The sequence below is a fragment of the Egretta garzetta genome, unplaced genomic scaffold, assembly GCF_000687185.1.
Source record: "Egretta garzetta isolate BGI_Z169 unplaced genomic scaffold, ASM68718v1 scaffold658, whole genome shotgun sequence".
Taxonomy (NCBI): domain Eukaryota; kingdom Metazoa; phylum Chordata; class Aves; order Pelecaniformes; family Ardeidae; genus Egretta; species Egretta garzetta.
The window spans coordinates 280,145-299,005 of record NW_009260499.1 but is presented as its reverse complement, the minus strand read 5'-3'; the positions used below and the strand labels follow the sequence as shown (position 1 = coordinate 299,005).

General features: G+C 47.0%; 1 protein-coding gene across 1 annotated transcript; it reads left to right on the top strand.

Annotated features, from left to right (window-relative positions):
• Window positions 1-12,068: 12,068 nt before the first annotated feature.
• Window positions 12,069-18,548, top strand: LOC104131369 (glucagon family neuropeptides). Its single transcript, XM_009644529.2, has 6 exons — window positions 12,069-12,133; window positions 14,553-14,649; window positions 15,656-15,760; window positions 16,047-16,151; window positions 17,282-17,383; window positions 18,437-18,548. Exons 2-6 carry the CDS (start codon window positions 14,561-14,563, stop codon window positions 18,546-18,548), a joined length of 513 nt encoding a protein of 170 aa, XP_009642824.1. The 5' UTR covers window positions 12,069-12,133; window positions 14,553-14,560.
• Window positions 18,549-18,861: the final 313 nt, after the last annotated feature.

Here is an 18,861-nt window from a genome sequence, read left to right as displayed (position 1 = left end):
GCCGCCGCCGCGGGGGACCGGGCCCCCCACCCGCCCCCGGCCCGGAGGAGCCCCCCTTGGGGGATGCTCTTCGTGGGACCGAGCCCTGCCCGTCTCCGAGCTCTGCCCGCGGCCCGTGCTGTCAGTCCGGGGCTTTACCGAAAAAAAGCCGGGGATTAATGCCTTGCCCTTCACTGCCCAATTTAGCCCAGCCTCCACTCCCGGTGGAGGAGTCTCCTTCGCCCGGGATTAGGCTTCGTGTTCCTCTTGAGCCGGAGGAAGAGAACAGCTCTGCACTGACACAGCTAAAATTTCTTCTTTGATTAGCCACCCTCTTCCAGGTACAGCAGCGATCAGTTGGTACTCCGGACTTGGTGCTTCCTGCCCCAAAGCAGCCATCGGTTGCTTTGTGAGTGGTAAAGAAACAGCACGACATTTCCTTCAAAGCTAAAAATGGTGATAAACACAAAAGGCTTTGCAGTGGCATCTTTTAGGGCTGGCTTGGTTGAATATTTTTTTCTTTGTTTTTTATGTCTTGTTCTTTTATTCGGGCTTGTGATTTGCTTGACTTTCTTGTTTGTCACATGTTGGGCTATTGAGTGACTCCTACGATAAAAGTGGCATAGTAGGAAGATAAAAACCAAGGACTGGGTCTCCTACAGTGAGATTTCTGTACGTTAGGCTTAATGTCTTTCCTGGCATGAGCCTGACTGTGTGTACATGACTCAGAAATAGCAGAGGCCCTGGCCCATGAAGCACTGTATTGTAAGTGCTGTGGTAGATCAAAGCACTCTTGGGTCATGCCTAGATCCTCACAAAGAGGAAGAAAACCCAGCAGGTAAGGAAGCGTTGAGAGTAGGTTGTTTGGAGTCAGCCTGACCTGAAGGTATTTTCCCCAGGAGACAGAAAACAGTAACGGGAACCGTGATTAGAGAAATCAGTGCCATTAGCTTTGACCTCCAAGAGCATTTGAAGGACTGTAAAGTCTGCATAAGTCCAGAAAATGGCAAACACTACCTGTTTTTAAATGGAGAGAGACAAAAAATCAGGGCACTAAAGAGCAACCCGAGTTGCTTCAATCCCTAGAAAGTAACAGAATGTGTTTGTTTCTGTGCTAGACCCAGGGGCACTTGTAGATATGGGGAGAAATAGTAAATATCACGTATCTCAGCTGTAGCTCCAACTGCAGTCTCTCTCACGTGGCATTCTCCTAAGCAATGTAAGAGGAAAGACCAGGTGAAATTATTACAAGTTGGGTGACTAACTGGAAAATTGTATTCCAAGATCTATGCAGAATCTGGTAATATTTAGTGTGAATATAATTGACCTGAGTGAGGGTCCAGAGGGTCCGCTAATTAAATTTGAAGATACTACCAAGACAGCAGAGGCTGCGAGCATCTTGGAGCACAGAATAAGAATTCCAGATGGTCTTGATAAGTTGGAGGAACTGTCCGGCAATGGCAGGATGCATTTCAAAAGGAAGCTTGCATCTGTCCTGTGCTTGGGCAGGAATAATCAATTGCAGAAATGCAGGATTGAGAAAGCAACCGGACAGGCAGCAGGTGTGGGGGCAAAGGCGATGTAGCAAGTCACAAGCTGAACATGGGGGCTAGGAGGTCTTAATGTTGAAAATGAGAGAAAAATAAAAAGTTACTGGTGTGGGGAACCACGGTGCCCCTACCTGACCCCGTTGCGTGTGCCCCCTGCACCCCCTGCTGAGGTGAAGGCATGTCACTGCACTCACCCCTGCATGGATCACGGAATCACAGAATAGTTTAGGTTGGAAAAGACCTTTAAGATCATCAAGTCCAACCGGACGGAAATGAGCTCGGTGCAGTCTAGTAGAGATGGAGCCTGAGGCTTGGAAAGGACAGGGGAGCTGTGACCCCCCATTTCTAGCCCAGGTGGCTGGGGAGATGTGGAGCCTGATCCAGACTTGGTGGGCATCTGTCCAGCCATGCCATCAAACTTCAGATCAGCTGTTAAGGGCCAGCTAACCATTCAGATCAGCCTGGTGTTCATGTAAGGCAGCGGGAAGAGAAGGCGTAGCAGGAGGGGATCATTTACACTACATGGAGGGGGAAAACTACATTATTGGCAGCTTTTTGTAAGACAAGAAGCTTCTCAGAACTGTTTATAAGCTCCAGCTATCAGAGTTTCATCTAGTCTATTAAGAGACTGGTGGAAGAAATCCTCTCTCCAGCCCCCTCCTCCCCTCCCCACTCCCCCCAATTCCCTTACTCTTTTCTGAAAAAGGACATGATTAATCCTCAGCATGTGCAGCATGGTAAAGCCAGAGCCTTGCTTTCAGCCATGGGGATGTAGTCAGATCTAGGTACCGTCCTTTCCCCAGAGTGGATTAAGAGCAGTTGATCCGCACAGTCTGTTTAACCCAGCTGCCTCAGGCTCCACAATTTCATACATGAGTAGGAGAAAATTACCTTGGTTTAAGCACTTCGCTGGCAATCTGGTTTGCCAAATACTGTCTGCAGAAGTGTGGCTTCCAAGTCTTTTCTAAAGCCAGCAAGAATGCCATCTCTTTAGTAGCTACTGAGTTGTGTTAACGTCTCTCTCCCATCCCCAGGGTGGGTTTGCCATCCTCACGTTGATCCCGATACCTATGGCTATCTGCTCTGAGTGGGACCGAGTCATTCCCCAAATCTAGCACTCTCAACCACCAGCACTGGAGCAGGTACTCACATGCCTTCAGCTCTGTCTGTATTTCTACGTTCCTTTGGGAACACTTCGGGATGGACTCAGGTTGGCATCAGCGTGGCTATGCATCCATCAGGTTAAGGAGAGCTGGTTTGGCAATGTCCTCATCTGTCGTGAAGTTCAGACAAGGAAGATATACATTATCTGGTGCAGCAAACTGGGACGAATACCCCACCAGCGTTTTTTAAACCCGTATGTCTTGACAGTGTGAGTTTGCTCAGTGGTTTCTATCACCTGGTCACAGCTTTTCTGGTCTGGTGGCTGGTCCCTGAAACCTAATTTCTGGCACACTTGCTGCTGTCACAGCCTTCATTCAGCAAGGAGCTGGTACAGCAGAACCACTTTTACTAGAGCCCTTTTACTCCAAGAAATCAACTCAAATTAGCCAAAGGAGGCTCTGAAGTACCTTAATGAAGCTGCACTGAAACCCTGTGTGGACAGAATGCCATTCGTTTTTTTAATGTTTAAACTACCTGAGCAGCCAAGAGAGCAGGATCGAATTGTGACTGCAGGCCTTCTGCCTTCCCACAGGGATTAATGCCATTTACCTAATCCACTTTAACAGTTAATTTATATTCATTATCTTGATTTTCCCTGTTGGGTTAGTGCAGAATGACTCTTAATTCTCACCGTGGAAGCCCTTATTCCAGAATAACAGTGCCTTAATCCTAAAATAGTTTAATCCTGGAGTAGATTAAACTAATGTGAAATAAGGCTTTTGACTTCCAAAAAAGAGCAGCCATGCAAAGCACTAATTAGGACAGCTCTTCCACTGCAGACTCACAGGCTACAGTAATCCTTGCCCACTGGCACTGAGTCCCGCAGTTCCTCTGTGTCTGCCTGCTGCCATTCTGCCCATAGTGCATCCCTTGGCAGATACAGGGGCTGTAAACTGCATCCTGCTAGGCCAGCTCCTAGCTGGCCAACTAGCATGGGCCAACCGATTTGGCTCTGCTGTGCGACAGTGTCTCCAGGGGAGCAGTGGATCCTGGAGAGCAAAGGCTAACAGAGAAGCGTCCTTTTTTTCTGTTGGCAGGTATAAGCATTAGACACAATCCCTTTCTTGGACAAGAGGAACTGTCCTCCTAACAGAGAAGAAGGAAGGTCTGTAATACATCAACATATCCAAAGAAGTCATCTCATGTCACTGCAAGAAAAAAAAAGATGTCAGAGGACAAGAGTCATTTGTCACCCTAGTGACCCTCAAGCAAGAAGAGGTATACGCCAAAGCGATGGACCCTGAATGCTTGAGAGCACCTTTGGAGAGCATCTGATGTGGTCAGTGGTTTTGAACAACCCTTTTTTGCTTGGATGCACAGCTTGCAGAGTGTCCTGGTTCCCCCATCATGCTGTGACAACCTGCTGGCTCTGTCCAGGCAGGTGGAGAGGTTGTGAAAGCCACCCACAGCTGCTCTTTTTGTCAGAAAAAAAGATTTTATTCTGTCCTAAGTAGGTGCTGTGAAGGACACAAGATATGAACAGCAGCACCTTCTGCCAGCATGGACACCCCAGCCTCCATAAGAACATGCCTCAGTTTCCCCCTTATAAACTGGCAGACTGGTCCCCCAGCCACTCCCTCAAAGAAATTAAACCCATATCAGTGCTTGTCAAATATGGGGAAATGAGACTCTGGTACCCAGTACCTCTTAGGACCTCTGCCTTTCCTTCTGTGCCATGCATCTGCAACCTCAACCTGTGGCATGCAAAGACTTCTCTAGTGAGGGCAATGTCACCGTCACTGCCCTCCAGCCACCTACAAACTCAGCTGCAAGAGACCAGCAGCTCCCAGGAGAGCACCCATTTCTTACACAAACCAACAAAACAGTGGGAGATCTGCCTTTTTGGTGTGTTTTGGGGTGTGTTTATGAAAGAAACTCAGGAAAATGAGCAGTGTGGTTGGTTTTCGGCAAGCCTCTGCTTGCTGAAAGTGGGAGATCTGCCTTTTTGGTGTGTTTTGGGGTGTGTTTATGAAAGAAACTCAGGAAAATGCGGTGTGTTGTTGGTTTCGGACAAGCCTCTGCTTGCTGAAAGTGGCTGCGGTGGAGCTGGTCCCCAACAGCTAGCCAAGGAGCCAGGAGGGGTCCCCCAGAGACTCCCCCAGCATGAGTTAATGGAGGATTTGATGGCGAGCCAGTTCAAAGGATCAGGAAGATTGCAAAGTGAGACGTCTGTCAGAGTCTCCCAAAAGACATGGAACTTTTATCACCATAGTTTTTCACGCTTGAGGCACTGAATTTTTAAATAGAAACAGAGAACAAAATTACCTGCCAAAGTTTCAGCACAGATGTGCCTAAACTCAACTGTTGAATAGTACCCTGATAGCTGGGCAACAGATCACTGGGGCTATCTTCAGGTTCAGAACAAAGGGAGGAAAATAAAGAGCTTTTAAGGCCAATCCTGTTCCTTTTATTTGACATATTTAGCTGAGCAATTCTCTGTGAAAGTATCATCCGCAGCAAAGCTGTCCTGCTTTACAATCTGCCTGTAATGCATTTCCGAGAAAAGAGACAGAGGCAGCATCCTGCCTTTCAGGTTAACCTTTGCAAGAGAGGGATGAGGATGGCACGGCTCTCTTGCCTTTCCAGGCTCTCTGAGTCCCCCTCCAATAAGCTGCGGGGATTTATGTACACGCTGAATAGATCTTTTGACATTTAACATTCTGGCAAGTTATGATAAATCCATGTAAGACGTAAAAACTCATGCATTTTTAATGGTGATTAGCTGTGGGGATGAAACTACAGAGAAAATGGCTGGATTTTCCATCTTTTAGCTCAGAGTCAAAACTAGATGTTTTTGTGGATGCCTGGTTTCAGACTATGCCACGTAATTGATCTCACGCAGGGGTAACCTGGTGAAATGCAAGTGTTTGTGTCATAGGGCAGATCAAATTAATACACTTCAAGAGCCCCTACTGGTTTTAAAGCATCAGTGAGCTTATTAGAGCCACTTGTTATGAAAAACCTCCTGGGGAGGAGGAGAAGCCCAAGGCAAGACAGGCAGGGAAAGGCACGGCTGTGAGCAGCGAGCACCTATAAGTGCACCTCCTTCCACCCTGATCTTCACAAAACCTGTTCTCCTGGAAGGGATGTCCTTTCAGGTCCTTGACAAAGTCCAAAGAGTGATGCAGCCAAAATGAAGCCCAGGCAGCTGTATAGCTGTCAGGAGCTGCTGTGCTCATTGCTGGCACTGCACACCTGGAACAGCTGGGCCAAGCCTGCCTGCCAGCCAGGCCACAGAGCATGTCATCCTTATAATTAAAATTAATTCCCTGAAGTGCTTTCTCCTCTTCCCCAGGCACAGCAAACAGCTGGAGGCTGAGATTACGGACGCTGATGCCAATTAGAGCTGTGATAAGGCCAGACGCATGGGGAGCATTAGCACACAACTCTGCTGTGGAGAGACGGCACTCGGAGCGCCTCTGTATCAAGGTACGAGGTAGCTTCCAGCTGGGCAGAGAGCAATGCCAGGTCGGGAGGGCAAGGGTGGCCAGAGCGGTCCTGGGGAGGAACCCACCCAGTCTCATCCCATCACATCCCTGCAGTGGTGTGAGCTGTCCCATCCATGCATCTCCCACCATGGAGACTACCTGGAGACAGAGTGCACCCACAGTGGCAGTCCTCAAAGGAGACATGGGAGAAGGCCCGCAGGGTGTAAAAAAAGGGCAAGTGATCAATGGGGGCAGCTGCTTGTCTTTGCAGGTCTTTAGAATGCTCTTTGTGCTTCCTTGGCTGAGAGACAGCCATGATATGCATATAGGTTGGGAAAACAGAGTTCCTCTCTTCCCCTGAAAACTAGACTGTGTCCTGAGTCTGGCTTTTGCTTTTCTGGGTCACAGTGCCAGCCATGGTAAAACCAACCCTTGTTTCTCTCTACCATGTCCATTCGGAAGCAGGGAGGAAGATTTGCTCGCAGGAGGGAAGTGCCTCATAGCAGCCCTTCCAAATTCAAGGCTGCCTCCTGCTTCCTGCAGGTGTGCTTGCACAGGGTACTGCAGAGGGAGCCTGGCTCAGCCCCAGCATCCCCAGGCAGAGCATCTCTAGGGAGGCAGACTCGCACCCTTAAGGACCCTCTGGCTTAGCACCCATTCCTGTTCCAGGGTGGGGGGATAAGGGATGTTCCACCTTGCTTTCAAAGCACCTCTCTCATCCCATACCACAGAGAGCCATGGCACTCTGCCAGCACCCAAGGTACCACTCCCACACCAGTGGAGTACTTTTCCCCTTTCTCTTCCTGATTCTTAGCAAAATGTTTCAAGCATTTTGTTTTTTCCAGTGTGAGCCAAACACCTATTATTTTTCTTAATCACTTCTTTCAAAAGACCTGGGTTTTACTGCAGATTTCACCCAAGGATTTGGCTAGAAGCAGATACAACTTTGATCAGAATGACTGAGGTCTGCTCTAATACAGCCCAGAGCTCCTGACAGAGGTTTTGCTGCCCTTGCCCCTGGGTAGTGCTGCCAACCATGGAGGTAACTAGCATGTCCAGCATCTGTTTTAACTTTCCTTTTAAACTGGTGTAAATCCAGAAAGGTGCCATAGGTTGCAGCAAAACACAACACATCTCCCACCTGCCTTGTTTGACTCTGCTGCCCAGCTGAACAAAGCAGAGGAGAGGCATAGGCAATCTAAGTAGACCCAAGAGCAGCTCAGGAGCTGAGTGCTGAGAGCAATTTGGCCCTTGCTGAATCACATGCTGCCATGGAGGTATGTGTAGCCTCAAGGACAGGGCATTTCCATTCCAAGGCTGGGACCTGAACGAAACCCAGGTATCTTGTCATACTGGGCATGGGGAGGTGCAGACTCCTTGCCCACAGAACGAACCTTACAGAGAGTGATACAGCCCATTTGCACACACAGAGGCACTGGGAAGCCAGAGAAACAGAGAGTAAGCATGGCTTTACCCTCTGTTTTCTGCATTGCTTTAAGCACAAACCTCCAAAAGGGAACATGAGGGGTTGGCATGTTTCTGTGGCACCGGGTTTATTCCAAGCCAAGGATTGCTTCCTACCCTGTTCAGGGTTTGGGAATAATAACTGAGTCCACCTTGGGAGTGGAGTTTTTCTGAGGTCCCACAGCCATATGGGACTGTGATTTTCTTTCTCCCTTCCTCTCCCAAACCCACCTACAGCTGTCCCTGCTCACCCCTTCCTCCCATCCCACTCTTCCCTTTTGCAAGCCAAAATTACAAAATCAGGTGGTAGAGATTAAAACCACTCCTGAAACCATCCTGTGTAAGAAAGGAGCATTTAGAAGGCTAAATCCTCCAATCCCCTTATTCCAATTAGGGTCCTTTCTCTTACAGACCTGGGAGTGGTGCAGGAAAATGACTCCATTCTGCTCTCAGTAGATAGCAGCGTCATGGTCAGCTCCTTGGCATGGGGAAGGCTCACCTGCAAACATACAAGAGAAAATCCCCACTACACACGTGGACTCACACGCATACATATTAAGAAAGAAAAAAAAGAGTGGGGGAGGTAGAAGTTCCTGAACACCCCATAAGCTGATTAAAGGGTATTTTACTTTTACGTAGGAAGGATTTAGCCATGCGGTTCCTAGTACCATCTGACCTCAATAAACTCCCATGCCATCGGTGGGTGCTGCCATTGGATGGGGTCACAGCCTATGCCTGGGCTCCTCAAAGGTCAGCTGCACCTAGACATCTTCATCAGGACCTGTGACACCATTGCTGGACATGTGTGATGGATGAGACGGTCCATCCCCAACATTCTCAGCCTGTCTTGACCCTTGTGCACTTAGCCATCTTGAAGCCACAGACCTCAAAGAGAGCAATGCAGAGGCTGTAGGAGCATTTTGGGATGTGTGTTTTGGCCAGCCAAGGTGTCTCTATGAAGAAGAGCAGCCCCAGCAGATCCGAGTTGCTGCAGTAACACAGCTGGGGTCTGGACAGTGGACAAGCTGGCAAGGGATGCTATCTTGTAAGGTTTGTCCTGGATCAACAGCAACCCCAAAGGCTGGATGGTCCAAGGCAGGAGCAACGATGTCCACATGACACTGTAGCAGCATTTACCCAGCCTGTTCTTAAAGCTCTCTGGAGATGCAGCCACACTGCTCCTCCAGCCAGAAGGTCTTTTCTGATCTCTTCTATCAATTTCTTTTAAGCGTGAATGGGAGTTTCTCCCCTTCAAAACTCAGATGACTCCTCAGAGCTCTGTATGCTGATTTTTGAGAATCTGCCTGCACCCTTCTTACCGTGTGGGGTCAGGATACCAAGCTTTATGATGAAACCCTTTCTTTTTCAAAATGCAGTTTCTTGTGCCTTTTCCTCCAACATAGAAAAAGGCCAGGCTGATGCGCTGTCCTTAAACTAGCCAGATTGGGAGTTAGTACATTTAATGTACTTATAAGATGCTGCCTTTCACACTGCAGGTTTGGTGGCCCCTCCCTCCCACTGTAAAGAGGAGAAAAAAGACTTTCCTCTATACTGCTCAGCTTTGATGCCTTTGGGGTGGGTCAGCTTGTACGCGTTAGCCATTAGGTGCCCTTTAATGCAGAGCCTCAGTGTTGAAGTGGGGATGGCCTCTCTGTTTCGTAGCCTTTGCTTGCTGCCACACACAAGGGTGTCCCCAGTCAACACCACGTGGCTGCTGTGAATAGCCCTTGCACCCGTGGCACCTGGATTTACTTAATGCAGCTTGCCACAGGTCTCTCCACGCTGCAGATGTCAGTCGGTGTCAAGCCTAAGCAGAAGTGACTGCACAAAGATCATGATGGCTTTACATCTGGAAGCATCCTCAGTGCAGCTCACCTCCTGCTCAGGGTTGGCTCCACAGCTCACAAACCCCTTCTCCCTCCTGCTCCAGGGCATCTCTCCCTGCCCTCTTCAAGGAGTGTTGGTGCACAGCCTCAGCCCTCCTTAGTGTTACCCGTTTGTGGCACTTTGCTATACATCCTGCAAAACAGTGCTATGTCCCATAAACAGGTGAGTCACTGGCAGCTGGTGGCAAGGATCAGATCAGCCCTGACTCCTTGCAGCTTTGGGTATGACAGCTGTGCAAGGAGCAGGGATCAGATGAGGGCAACAATTTCCTTTTCTTTTGTCATTCTTAGAGTCAATGACGGGGAGCTTTTCTCTGCAATGATGCTGCACAGAGACGATGGGTTAGATTATAGTGACCAATGGGTCATTTAATCATGTTTTGTGCCTGCTGGATGCAGGCAAGGGGAATCTTCACTCCCAGTTGGAATGCTCACACAAACGGAGAATGGGAAAAGCAAGGTGCAAATTCACGAAGCTCCATTCAGTTGATAGCGCTAAGCAGTGTGGTTTATCACTTCTGTTTCCATAATGTCTCCTGATGAGAGTTTAATGTTAATTCTGGTTAAAGGACAATCAGATGTTGTTTCAGGACTGGGGATTTGGCTTGGGCTCCAGTCTATACAGGTATGAATTGCAGCTTGCAAAAGCTCTTGACTTTCCTTGCATGGTCCTGAATTTCCTCATCAGGGGCCTCAGGAGCTGCGTTTAAGCTCAAGCCCATGGTTGTCACCTGCATTATGTTGCAGCAGTGCTGGGCATGGCCACACACTTTTCTACCCCATCACCTTTTCACTCTCTGCCACTGTTGCTGCAAGGCAAAGCCTATTTTTTGTTGCAAAGCAGATAAATTGGGTTACTTCGTTCATGTTCTTCCAGTCCCCAGTAGCTTTTACTCTCCTGTTGCTCACCCTCTGCTGCCACCACGGGGCCACTTTGTCGTTGCAACCACTCCTCTGTGCCTCTTCTTTAGACACGTTTAGATTCTCATAGCAAACTGAGTTTTCCCTAGAGCTTGGAGGCATTTCAGACTCATTGAGGTTATTTGCAAAGGAAAAGAAACCACGTCAGCCATTTTTAGCTCCTTATATGTTGTTTAGCCTTTTTTTTTTTTTTTTTGTAAACTTTTTTCCTCCTTGCCTTGTTCCTGCATGGTCTTTCTCAGTTATAGATGTTTGGCAACACTGTGAGCCCAAGCTAAAGCCGGCCACCACCGATGCAGACACAAAAAGTGAATACAGAAAATATGAAGATTTAAATGCAGAGAACAGAAAGACAAGAATTGCAGATGTCACTAATGTCACTGGGGGCTCCCAAACCAGGGCTGCGTGCTCCCAAGAGCTTTCAGCTGCCATGAGAGAAAGATGGGACTCACAAGGCATCCACACCGGGTTGTATAGCGAGGAAATGCATTGAACGAGGTCATAACGCTACAGAAAGTTGTATCAGAGCGATGGTGGGAGGGCTGCAGGAGAAATGACAGCACTAACGCAGCTGAAGAAAGCAGTCGTTACAGAAAGCAGAGGAAAATGGTTGGGAAACGCCTGCATGTGTGCAGGACTGACCTGCACTGTCTCAGAGGAGAAAATGGGCTTCTCTGCCCAAGTGGTGGCCATGGCACCTCTCAGTCCTCCTGTCCTGGAATGGGGAGACTTTTCACTGCTCTTTCTCCCCCTCCCTTTTGCAGTCACATGCAGTAGTGCCGAGGCTGGCTGCTCATCAGTATGTGGGTTATTCTTCCAAGGGAAAGATGACGAAGAAAATCAGGTCCCTCCCAGCCCTCTAGTCATGGGGATGCCCTCTGCTTTTCCAAAGAAAAAAAGGTAAGTAGACAAGAAAAAGTGTGATATAGCTCCTGTTTCTCCATTTGGAAGATAAGAAGATTTATTTACGACCATTAATCCTTCCAAGCTACTTTATACAACATAAAGAAGGAGAGAAAGGGTGTAATCCTATTTTCTCCCTCAATTTCCATGTCACCTTTTGTAGCAGTATTTGAAAGCATCCAGCTCTGAACTGCAGCAAAGGCAGGGAATATGTTCAGGATGTCTTCTGTACATGTATAAGTATGCTTCTTTCTTTGAAGCTGTGATACAGTCTGTTCTCAGCAGACCTTTCCCAGACATGGCTGTGAAACCGCAGCTTGAAAAGTATTGTCCCTTCATGCAACCCTCGTCCTGCTGATGAGACAATGTTTGCCCTAAAAAAGTGACATGTTGTCTAGCCAAATCACAGGTACACACGTACACTCACTGACTCTTCCTGGCATTGCAAACAAAACCCAAGCCAGGCTTAAAAAAGAACAGAAGATTAAGCTCCTATCAAGAGGTAATTAAAGCCAGGAGGAGAGATAATGATGTCAGTCATAACGAATCAATTGGTGCAGGGATGTTTGTCCAACAAATTACCCTCATTATACACATCAGCAGAAATACAGTCCATCAAACTGCTGCAAATTACCTGATCAGGTTTAGAGAGTAATTAAAAGGACATTCCAGCCTGGATGCACTATTTGCTGTTAATCGTGATTACTCATATTCATATCTTTACCCAAATAATTGCTTCTGATAAGGGCTGCAGATTTATAGGGGGCCATGGAGAGGAGTGGGCCAGTGGTGCATCGCAGCCGTGTGACAGCTGAGAGCCCGGAGGGACCACAGTTTGGTGAGTACCGCTCTGCTGACATGGTCAGGCTGGACAAGGCTGCCTTCTTGCCTCTTTCAGTTTTTGGGTGGTGGATTTCAGGCCTCTGTGATGCTTTGCTGAGCCATTGCCCTGAGGCCATCCATCTCCTGAACAGCAGTGCTGGTCATATGTGGGGTTTTCCTCCTCTGGAGCAATCAGAGGAAAGGACAGAGCCCAAACAGCAGCTGGACCAGACGGATTCCAGAAATACATGATCTTTAGTTTTAGGTAGAGCACAACGGATGGGAAGGAGCAGGGAGGTGCGCACACTGGCTGTGTACCAGCCTTTTTGGAAGGTCTCCTAGCGGTAGTGCTCCTGCAGGGTGATGGGAGCCTTGATTCAGCAAGGCCTTTGGGTGCAATCTGACATTTCAGCAGTTAGGATTTGTCTGCTGGAAAGGTCTGAGCCACTCCCAGGTCCTGGGCTGGCTTGGTGCACACTTCTTTCAGCTAAAGGTCCCTTAGCTCCCCTAAGGAGCTTGCATTTATTGAAAGCCAGCATCACCGGGGAAGGTAATAAAAAGCTTCAAGTGTCTTAAGAAGGTTAAACAGATCTACTGTGATCACACTGAAGATCTACCTCCTCCCTGTGGTCTGACTGATTAAAAAAACTAATGCAATACATCGTTATTGATTCACAGGAGAAGTTCCCCACCAGCCATTACTGTTCCTAGCAACTTCAGCAAGCAAATATGATCTGCTCAGGGAAGACAAAATTATGGCCAGAAAGGGAAAAGACAAGTTGATCCACTTGATTAGCAGCTAGAGAGGTTATGAAGAGAGGAGAAACTGTGGAGCTAGGGATGGGGTTTAAAATGGGCTCTTAAATGTGGTGCTCGAAGACAAATGCCAGCCTGGGGTTGGCACAAGGAAGGCCAAAATGCTGTGGTAAGAACCTGGCCGGGGGTGAAGGCATTGCATGGCAAGTGTTGTACAGGATGAAGGACACGCTCAGGATCCAGGTTTCCCTTCCCTGAAGGGTGGTGTGCTCTGGTTTTGGTGGCTGTTTTCAGCTCTTTCACGTCCCTCAGCTGGGAAGCAGTACTGTGGAGTCTGGGTTTTTTTGGACTCCAGTAAGAAACTGATGTTTGAAATATCCTTCTTGTTTTACATATTCTATCCCCCTCAAAGCCAAATCAGGCAGGAAAACACAACACTAAAGCATCAGAAGTGTGTGTGAGATGAAGCTTATGGCTCTTTAATCATGTAAAACCTCTCACCTGTCTGCTTTGCAACCCCCATTCAATACTTGTGCGGCTTACAGCTAATAAATTTCTGTATAAATCTCCCACTCTTGTCCTTCCTCCTCTTGCCTCTTCTCACTTTGCAGTGTCTCTAGAGTAGCAAACAGTCCCAGAAGGGCAGCTGGAAAGTGTTCAGGAAACTCTTCACAGTCCTTTAATGCTCTTTGTACTGTCTAGTTTCAGACTAAAATAAAACCAAAGTGGAAGGACTTTGATTTGGGGTTAGCAAGTACTAGCTGAGAGTTTCCAGGACAGTGACTAGGAAAGCAAGGTTTGCTTCTTTGCAGGAGGAAGGCAGGTATATTATAAATTTCAGATATGGCTCCTGTGTAATCCTTGGGGAAATGTGAGCACCCTCTTATAAAGACACATCTCTGCAGGCTGCAGAAAGAGCCTGGAAATAAAAGGGAAAAACATGCAATGGCTTGTGAGAAACAAAATATGCTTTTCTTTCCATTTTATTTCAGTAAGAAAACAAAAGATGAGGTTCTGCTGCTGCTGAAAATGTGTCTTATTTCCTTTTTCCTTCTTGAAAGATTAGAGGATTAGGCAGATATTGGCACACACAAGAGCCCTTCCCTTCTCCTGGGTATAGATGAAGTTTTATTTGGTACATGCCTTTTTTTTTTGTCTGAAAAAAACCAAAGAGATTTCTCCTGAGCATCCTCTAGTTATAATAATAGCTGTTCTTATAGAATGTTTTCATGGGTGCTTTAAATCCTCTCCCTGAAGGCTCAGCTCTCAGAAATGTGTAGTGGAATAGGGTTTATTCCATGGTGGTATGCCACGGATGGATTTACTCACACGATACCTCCCTGCGTATTCAAGGCATATTATACTGACTGACAGCAAAAACTCCAGCACAAACATCATCTCACACAGCCAACCTCAGACCCATGCTCCAGGACTGCATGGTGGTGGTGATGGGATAACAGCCACAGACAACTTCCAACTAAGTGGCAACATGAATAATTTGAATTGTTCATCTTTTGTATTTTAAAGAAGTACTACCTTTGCTGAGAGGAATTCCTGCCTGATTTAGTTGTAGTGGTGTTATTTATATAGCAATATCTTCTGTGTGGCATGTTAACTGTACCAGACAAAGACCAAGGTTGGTTGTTCTGCTGCTCATAAAACCTTGTGCTTTAATTCAGGAGAGAACATGGTTTCCTTGATGACTGGTCTGTGGCAACTAATTATTCCCATGATTGTCCTATCACACTTCTCAGCATCTCTTCCATCCTGGGAGAGGTAAGCATTTCCTGTGCCTCTGCTTCCCTTTTCTCCATGGCTTTTTGTTCAAAAAGCCTGCTACCTATAAAGTCAGCCTTTTATCTTCTTTGCAGAACTCGCAGCTGCTTGGCTGTTGAATTTTTTTTTCCCCCTAAATTGATTTAGTTAAATGAGTGCAAATGTTGTAAATATTTTTTCTTGCTTAAGAGTGGAAGCATTGATTTGACTAATTCAGGAGAAAAACCAGGACCCCAATCAGATCAAACTACAGTAAAAAAGACACTCTTGAGTCTGTTTTCTTGGTAGGTACTTATAGAGGTGGAAGTTTCTGTTTCAAATAGCCTAGTCCCGTGAAAACATAACCAAAAATAATCAATCTTGTAAGTTCACCAGTTCAGAGTCTTGCATGTAAGACTTCGGCAGGGTGGTCTCTCTTCCCACTTGTGCAGGGGCAATTAAAGCACACGCACACACATATGCATGCATGCACACACATATGCACGCGCACACACACACACACAGTCTCTCCAGAAGCTGGACCCCAGACCTTTTATCCTACCCACTGGCTAGTCTGCTCTCAAGTTTAACAGCTCTGGTTGAACCTCGCTGAGGCTTTAAGCGCTTCTTTTAATGGCTTCTCAATCAGCCACCTGCGAGTGCTGGTCTTTGGTACCTCCAGTTACCTACCTGTTCCCCAAGGTTTGTCTATCTGGGTGTTTAATTTATTATTTTTCCAGTCTCATCCTACTCTTTTGTGCTGAATCAGTGTTAACCTCACATTCCCATATCCTTATATTAGTAAGCAACAAGTGCAGGTAGTTTTTCTGTATGATGGTTAACAAAAATATTTCTTTTAAACTCCTATAAGATTTGCCCTTTTTTTTTGCTGAAGCTTTGCCAAATTGGCACAAATTCTTGCCCATCTTTGGGACCCTCTTTCCTTGAGGGAGCAGTTTTAAATGCCCATTCTTCTCTTGTCTTAAAACCATGCCTTTTCACCTCTTTTTCTCTTCTAACCTCCCAGGACTGAGAGACATGCTGATGGGCTCTTCCACAGCGAGCTCAGCAAGATGAATGGCAATGCCTACGTGCAGCAGCTAGTCAAACACCTGGTGGGCCTCAAGGAGAGGTAAGGACCAGTCAAAACCACCCTCCTGGGGCATGGAAGTCTCTAGCAGGAGTTGGGATCCCAGCAATGAGGGGGATGCCCATGGGGCTGAGCTGTCTCCAGCTCCAGTGCCAGCTGGAGCACCGGCCTCATTCAGAAGATGCCCAAGATGAAAGGAGACAGAAAAGAAGGGGAGGGATACAGGGCTCCTTGATGGTGGGAAGAGAGAAATTTCTGTGTCTTGTGGTAAGTCCCACATCATGTGGCTGGGAGGAGCAGCTGCTGTACTGTATTTTCCTTGATGCAGGTCCCAGAGGCACTCAGACGGACTGTTTACCAGTGAATACAGCAAGATGAGAGGAAATGCTCAGGTTCAGAAATTCATTCAAAATCTCATGGGCCACAAGCGCAGGTAAGAGCTCTGCTTCCTGGGGAATGGGAAGGCAGCTTGGGCCATGCAGGCTGCAGGGAGGCTGGTCTCAGCTCCAAGGAAAGGGAGAGTTGGTTCGACCTGTGGTTTGGAAAACTCAGGACAAGGGCAAGTGGGCTGGGGTTGTTCTCCTCCTGCTAGGCTGAGCCTGGAGCTTCTGTGCAATAGCAGAGATACCCTGTCAGCCTGCCCTGCCTGTCACAGCAGGCAGAGCAGGACACAGACCTTCTCACTGAGGCCACTTCTAAGCATAAACCAACATTATCTATTATGTATGCATATCAAGCTTAATCCATAGGACACAAAACTTTACATTAGATCACAGCATGGAATTTTTTGTTTGCATTTTGGGGAAAGTTGTAGGTAATTTACCTACTTAAAATAAAGCACCTGAGAAACTGTTTGCAGGCCTTCATAACAGAATGAGGAAGAGACCTGGGTTTCATAGTCCCCACCCATGGCTCTGACTGCCAAACTGGGCAGGCTTTAGACATAATCATATATATGGCTAATATGGGGTCTTTCATCCAGCTGAAATATGGGGCCACTAGCTCCCCCTGAAGCCAGGTATATGAGCACATCATCAGTTATGATATGTGGTGCATAGCTGCTGTTGCCCTGGCTGCTGGCATGTTATGAAGGGACAACATTGCCTGGAGAGGTTTCCTTCAAGCTTGGTCCTTTCTGCAAGGCAGAGACACAGCACACTGATTCCTTCCCATCTGTTCAGGATGCTTTGATATTTTCTGGGGCATGCACCACTAACAAAATCCTGGCAGATGCAGTAGATTTTTAATTTCCGAATGCTGGAAAAAGGTATATTTCCACGGGCGGAAGGACATGCCGGTACTGGGTAATGAGGCAGAGTGCAAGTGCATATTAAAACCTGTCTCTTTGCCAGCCAGAAAGCATCTTGAGCCAGATTCAAAAAGGATACTACTTCTTCTTCCTGCACAGCTACAGTGACAGTCGACAGGTTAACAGAGCACGGACCGCAGGGCAGGTCGGCGTGGGGTCAACCTGCCTTCCAGAAAGCAGTGCTGCTTTACAGTTGTGGTGGTTACACTCTTTGGGTTTTTTTAATTATTATTAATTTTCTTTATTTAAATCAGCTCTCCAGGCCCAGTCAACACAGATTTGCAGGGGAGAGAGGAAGAAAACAGCCATGAAGAACTTTGCTTTATGTGGTTGTACCAGAGCTTTCTAAACACCAGGTAGGTGGGACAGCTTTGTCACCTCTGTGGTCCCGATCACCACAGCGCTGAAGCAGAAGAGGACTTTTAGTAACTTGTAAATGCCCAGTTTTTGCCCCAAGCACAGAAGTCTGATGTAATGCAGCAGATCTAAAAGGCTCAGCTAATAGCCTCAAAATCCCCCCTTAAAAAAGGGAAGGGTGGAAGATTTACTAAATTGTCCATATTTTAAAGTCACTTCTGCCTCATTCCCCATCAGCTTGTGAGGCTCTGTCTTGAGGACTGTCATTGCTGAGAACTGCAGCCCTCCATCACACAGTTTTGTACCTCCTGTCACTTTTCCAGCAACCACACTCCCAGGGGTGGTTTGCAGAGCTAGAAAAGCAAATGCTTCAGTCTAACTGCAAGGTGGCATGCGGCTGTGTGCAATCTCAATTGATTTCTGTGCCTGCATTCACAGTAATCTCTATTTCTATGTGCCAAGCCCACCTGGCACTCAGTTTTGCCTTACCTAAAGCAAAGTTGGCATTGATTTACAGCTAAGAAGTGCCGCATAAAAGCCAGTTACTGAAAATAATACAATCCAGGGAAATTAAATAATACGTTTTTCTAATCATAGAGTTGTCATCCTGGACTGGAACAATTGTTCATCCCATTTGGAAACCTGATCTAACAGCTAAAATAGAAAGCCTTTGCTACCCTGTCTTGTTTCAGTTACTGATTCAAACACACACCTCAGGATGGGCTGCCCTAGCATCTGGACATTGTCTCTTCCTAGTGACTGACCACTTTCAATTAGACATCTCACTGTTAAATCACTAAAATTAGGAGGAATAAGATGGCCCTTAGTACCTCTTGTCTACATTGCCTAGAATAAATGGGGATGATAACACCAATAAGCTTGCCTTTGCATTTGTGGGGTGCCTGGCTGCAGGCAGCCGTGATCTGGGCCCCTCTATCATACACCCGCTCCTTAGAGTCATCTTCGAATTTTACAAGGTGGTCTTGTCACACTTCCTGCAGTCTGCACCCCCATAAATAACAAACTATTACTCATTTTTTCCCTCCCAGCAGCCACTCGGACAGTGATGCCAGGGAAGCTGCTGCAATTACCAGCCAGTATGTTTGCCCCATCTCTAAGCAGCTGGTTGCAGATATGAAAGAAGATACAGACAGTTTCAACTAAAGGTGAAGGCAAAGAAACAGCCAAGGAGATGGCTTTGCATGTATATAACCTTGAAAATAAAGAAAGAAGCTGTTGAATTTGCTTAGGAAAAGCTCTTGAGATGAGCAAATAAAAAAAAAATTCTGGAAAGCAGCCAAAACCCAATAAAACCTCTTTGATTACCTAGAGTGAAATATATGTCAGTGTGAACTGGTGTCAGTAGATGGAGCCTGCATGAAGCACATCACTTCCACTTTGTGTTAGCATCTGGCTGCCTGCTTCTGAAGTCAAATAAAGATTTGTTAGCTACGCCTATGCTTTGGCTGCTCTTTGG

Bases quoted from the DNA above. Each gene is read 5' to 3' on its own strand.
- LOC104131369 (XM_009644529.2), top strand. From the start codon at position 14,561: ATGGTTTCCTTGATGACTGGTCTGTGGCAACTAATTATTCCCATGATT. The intron at 15,761-16,046 runs GTAAGGACCAGT...TCCTTGATGCAG, and splicing joins CTGGTGGGCCTCAAGGAGAG to GTCCCAGAGGCACTCAGACG. The intron at 16,152-17,281 runs GTAAGAGCTCTG...TATTTAAATCAG, and splicing joins CTCATGGGCCACAAGCGCAG to CTCTCCAGGCCCAGTCAACA.